Genomic DNA, 5,771 nt, shown 5'->3' with positions numbered 1-5,771 from the left:
GATGTGTACATTCTAACAAGTCACTTCTTAAATTTTGCATCTCTCTTGTTCAATAAACACTGAGTTAAACTTGCAAAGCTGTTTATTTTCTCCTTTCAATTTTTCATGTTTATTTTAGCAGGTTACCAAACTATCAGTTCGGTTGCCTGACTAAAATGGTAATGACAAATTTTAAACTTTGCTTGACATTTCATAAATGTGAAAGGGATTAAAATTTCAATATTCTGTATCAAAGGTTCCAACAAGAATAGGCAGAAAATCAGAGCTTGAGACGAGAAGACACTTTCGACAAATCAGAAATCTGTTTACATAATCAGTTTGATCGGTCACCTTCCTCTGTCAGTCGAGTAAAGTGTCATCCAAGCTAATGTTTATTGGTAATGAAACTTATTTTGCAACACTTGTGCATATTTATCAGCTTTGTTTTTGTTGATAAGAACTATCAACAACTTTTCCTGTGATCGTGAGTTGAGAAGACATTCAGAAGTATGCTAAAGATTGGACATAATCTCTTGTGAGCAAGAAATGTAAAATAAAGTTTATTATAAACAAGACAAACTCTTCGTAATTTAATAGCTTTCAATGAGATACCAGTTAAAACAGAAATTATTTTTATCTAATGAAAATTTAATAAAATCTAATAAGTGGAATTATGCTAAATACAACTCTAAATTGAAAACCTTTTTCCCCTGGCCATATTGGCAATTCTGAAAATGTTTGAGTGTGTATTTTACATGAGTAGAAGCATTTTTTTAACAATTTTTATCCTGAAAATCACCTGTGTAAATTACACAGGTGCGCAAATTACATGGGTTTTTACAGTACTTGAAATAGAAGCAACACTGAATAATATATTCCTAGATGAACTTTTCCTGAAAATAATTTGGGGTGGCCATGACTGATCTGGGATTAAGTTAACAACAATGGGACAAAAAGAAAATTGATTCTGACAGGAACTGAACTCAAAATGTAGAGAGAGAACTAAATTCTGTTAGTTTTCTCATACTCTATTTCTGATCTTCCAGTGCCCTTCAAGAAGAAAATATAGTGGACTGTTACAATTCGGATTAAATAAAAAAAATTTTTTTAAACTATATAAAAACTGATATTTGTTTTTAGGTATAATATATCAGCAGTCTGTTCAACTGGGTCCATGAGGTAAAACTTCATACAGAAGTGCAAGAGGAAGATGGTGTGATAAATTTGTGCGCAGAAGGAAAAAGAAGTGGTGGTGAAGTTAAAGACTCTAAAAGAAAGTACAAAATTATCTATCTAAGCTTATTCAGTCATCCAGTAACTTAGCAAATGAAATATTCTGTTTAGACCACCAATCCTAAATTAGATATCTTTCTCTTTACAAGATAGATTCCATAATAAAATGGGTCGGACATCTGGCAGCCAAAGCAAAACTATCACATTCAACATCCATAAGGCATATAAAAAAGAAAACAAAAAATGAAAGGAAGAAATTAGCTGATAGCATATGGTAACTTAGAAATACAAGAATCATTTAAAGCATCATAGATTTTCTGAATTTTTTGGCAATTGCAAAAAGCAGTGAAGAGAACTGTGCATTTCCACTAATTTTCTAAAAGATCTATTATTAAACACCTGAATAAACTACACCATATCAAAACACCTTTAAATAGAAAAAAAAAAACTAATGCTTGAGTACATTTATTTGAAGTAAAAATATTTGTCTTTCTTTCCAAAGTTCTTTTCTGCATTATCTTGTTTATTTAGTAAATAGAATAGGTTTCAAATAAAGAATTCCCTTGATTCAGGTTAAATATTCTGAATAAGAATTTACTAAACCAAACATTGATACAGTTAATAACTCATCATTAAGACAAATATGTCTGATTACAAACGCACATGTATTTGCACACAATACACACATGCATCAAACATATTTAAATGCATGCTCACATGCTTATACATAGACATTTACCATTTTCTTAGATCTAGTACTGTATACCTAAATATGTAACGTCTATGTGTATCTTTTATCCTTCGTTTCAGTCATTGGACTGCAGCCAATGCTAAGACAATGCCATGAAGGCTACTGAAAAACAAACATACACACACACACACACTATATATATATATATATATATATATATATATACATACACATACACACACACATGAGTTTCTTTCAGTTCCTATTCTACTAGATACACTCACAAGGCTTTGGTTGGTCCAGAACTATAGTAGAGATTTTCCTAAGGTGCCATGTTGTTCTGAACCCAGAATCATGTGGTTGGGAAGCAAATTTTTTACCACACAACCATACCTGTGCCTATATGTATATGCAATCAAATGTTTTAATGATGACTAATTAATTGTATCTATGTGTATTAATGCGAGGGTACATTTAATGATAAATGAATACAATGTGATGTCCTCCCTACTTCTAAAGGCAGAACTTGTTGGCAGGTAAGTAGATTGAGATAAACAGAGTAACGTAACATTGCTTGGCAGTACAATATAATGACTGATGGCAAAGTTTGAATGCATATCCCCCAGTCGTGAGCTTCATATTGTTTTCAAATTTATATAAACATATATGCTTTAAATATGTAAGACTAGATTATGTACTGTCACAAAATTAATTTTACTAAATAGAAAATGAGAGTGCAACTACCTATAGTTTTGTATGAATATCCTCTTAAGCAACAAGGTTTGGTTCTTCATTTCTGATAGCAAATAAATGAAATCTCTACTTAGAGTTTCTAGCTATAATGAAAACTTAAGCATTTACTTAAATCTGCAGCAGCATGCTTGGTCTTTGAAAGGAATGAAAAAAAATGGTGATATTATATAAATAGGAAATCCATGCTGAATCTATGGTTCACAATATCAAAATTTAGTTTAAACAAGACTGAATAGATAGAGAACTGTCTTCAATAGATTGCATGTAAAAATTAAGAAAGAAAGATATATATAGTATTATAAAACAGGAATGAAGAAAATCTAGTAAATTAATAGGAAATACTCCTAAAACCAAAATAATTCCCCCCACATACACTTCAATCGTTTACAATGACTGAGTGGTGATAACTTTCAAGTTAGAATGCTTACTTGACTGGAAAGAAAAGCCACAAGGAAAAAAGTAAAAAGAAACCTTTTATGCTACGATCAGAGAAAGGGGGATGATGTAATTATAGAACAAGAAGACACACACTGATAGATATGGAAAAAGTGACACAGAATCCTTAGACAAAGAGATTAAAGAATGTTGGAGAAAAAGAGAGATCAGGAGATAAGAGAGAGCTTAATGAAATGTATACTTACTCTGACAAAATTTGCAGGGAACCAGCCATCTTTATCTTCAAGAATTCCCCACCACCAATCTTTATCTATCATGTCTGTTACTTTGATGACCTCACCAGCACGGAAGGCAAGCTCATCTGGGTCCATTGTAACATGGTCCCATAGGGCTTCAGCGTATGTGAGATTTTCTGTCTCAAAAATCTGAATAAGAAAACAAAAGATTTGTAATTAGTTCAAACTTCACAGTTTACATTTTATTTTAAAATAAACTTTCTGAACACAAGCTTACAAAAATATATAATCATTTAAAAATCTATTTTGTTAAGAATTTTTACAATATAAATATCATAAGGAAATGTATAAGTATTTAATATTTACTATTTTCCTCTTTTGAAAAATATTTAGAATGATGATTGTAGTAATGATTTCAAGGAAAATTGTGAATTTATAAATTATCTATAATGACACACACAAAAACTATGTCTTATTCTAAAACAATTATAATTCCATGAAAAAAACAAAAACATATGGGCCCAACAACTAAAGGATAAATTTCAACCTAGCTAAGTCTCATCAGCTTCAGTGCTGTTGGTACTATGTTCTTTCAGCCACAATGCTCACATAGTCAAACTAAAATCATCTGGTGGAGTAGATTTGGTAAGTGATGTGTGAAGGAAATAAAGTAACACTCTATTTGTGCGGATGTTGAGGTTTCAAATATATTCTTAGATAAAATGACTGATAATGATTATAGAAGAGCATAGCATTGGAAGTAAGTTCTCGGTGAGCTGTCTTCAATTCAGGTTTCAAATCTTGATTATAACTATTCTATTTACATCCCTAAATGCTCTTGGAAAAAAGAATAATTGTCAAAACTCCACCTTTCCATTTCCTTGAACACAATGAGGTTAATGACCTACTAGTAGGTATTATTACTGATTACAAAATATTCCAGAAAAAAAAAGTTTAGTGATTATTTCTCTTTAATGTTGCCTTCAAGTCATAAAAGAGGTAGGGAAATGTTAAGTTGGAACATTTATTCGTCTCAAAGGCACTAATGATTCAGGTGTTTCTAGTTAGGAAGCTAAACTGGTCAGGAGTTCATTTTACTGAGAGTTTAGTACTTCTATATTGATGTATCTACAAGAAGTATTGATGTGGGGTGCTAGCAGCAGTAACAGTTTTTCTATGCTCTCTGTTACTAGTTAATAACAGAGAGTATAAAAGTCCATTAATACTTTAAAAGTTACTGTAATGGGAAATCAATACCAAGCAATGAAATAGAGGCACAATGGGATTCTTGATGGATCTACAGGGAAAAAAGACTTTAAATGCACTACATATACAGGAGGTAGCTAACAGCAGAGGTGCCCTTGAAATGAAAGCCATGAATTGCTTCTATAATTTGCAAGTAGTCAGTCCTGTTTGCTCCCTATTTGACCTAATTAGAGTTAGAAGTTGCTAAATATAACAGACTGAGAAAGTGATAGGAGCTCAGGAAGTTATCTTATTGGTTGGTAACAAAGGGTTTTTTCTCTCTCTGTGCAGAAAGTAGATTATTTGAAACATGTATAAGAATTGCATGTGACATAGTAATGAAGTATAGGTATTGCATGTTGAAGGTTTATGACAGTTGCAGAGAAACTGAGATCTATAGGAAATACAAAACGAACAGCATCAGCTAATGTTTGCAAGGGAGATATGTAATATATGGTACTACAAGTATCTGATAGCTGCTGGATGATAAAAAATGCTTTGTGATATTAGTACAAGATAGCTGTCACAGAGAAAGAAGGGAAGAAGACATGGTTATGCGATTAAAAATTTCACTTTGCACCTACATAGTTCCAAGTTTGATTCCACTGTGCAGCACATTGTGAGTAAAATATGGTAGATGGAAACTGCCTAAGTTAGAAATTCTTCTTCTTATGAGCCAGCATAATCATTTATGAGCTGGAGAAAATGCATAGTAACATTTCTTCTGGTTTTACATTCTGAGTTCAAATTCCACTCAGGTCAACTTTGTCTTTCATCTTTTCAGGATTGATAAAATGAGTACCAGTTCACAAGCTCCCTTCCCCAAAATTTGGAACTTGTGCTTATAGTAGAAAAGATTATCAACATCATCATCATCACTAGATACAATTTAACAAAGCAAAGCAACTATCCTCTTTTGCATATTGATCTTCAGAGAGTGCAAATATCATATATCATCATCAACAATATCATATTAACATCCATATTTCCGTGTCTGCATGGGTCAGATGGAATTTCTTGAGGTAGATTTTATACAGCCAGATACCCTGCCTGTTGCCAATCCTCACTTATTTCCAAACAAGGTAACATTTCTTCATGAGTGGACATATTTTAATGGAAGATTAGAAATGAATGACACTGTTTGTATGAGGGTGACTCTCATTAGCAGCTATCATGTTATGTAATGTACATAGATATTATATATATATATATATATATATATATATATATATATATAT

The 5,771-nt window shown here is 31.8% G+C and overlaps 1 protein-coding gene across 6 annotated transcripts in view; it reads right to left on the bottom strand.

Moving 5' to 3' along the window:
• Window positions 1-5,771, bottom strand: part of LOC106874706 (uncharacterized) — a 780,999-nt gene that overhangs the window by 38,080 nt on the left and 737,148 nt on the right. For all 6 annotated transcript variants that reach the window (XR_008263925.1, XM_052967086.1, XM_052967087.1 and 3 more), the window contains one exon: window positions 3,298-3,477. Coding sequence is in view for 5 of the 6 variants with exons in the window: in XM_052967086.1 (XP_052823046.1) it covers window positions 3,298-3,477 (180 nt within the window). In the remaining variant the exon portion in view is untranslated. The remainder of the gene's footprint in view (window positions 1-3,297; window positions 3,478-5,771) is intronic.

Source organism: Octopus bimaculoides, chromosome 4 (genome assembly GCF_001194135.2).
Source record: "Octopus bimaculoides isolate UCB-OBI-ISO-001 chromosome 4, ASM119413v2, whole genome shotgun sequence".
NCBI classification, from domain to species: Eukaryota; Metazoa; Mollusca; class Cephalopoda; order Octopoda; family Octopodidae; genus Octopus; species Octopus bimaculoides.
Note: the sequence above shows the minus strand (reverse complement) of the source record. Positions and strands in the feature narration are given on the sequence as shown.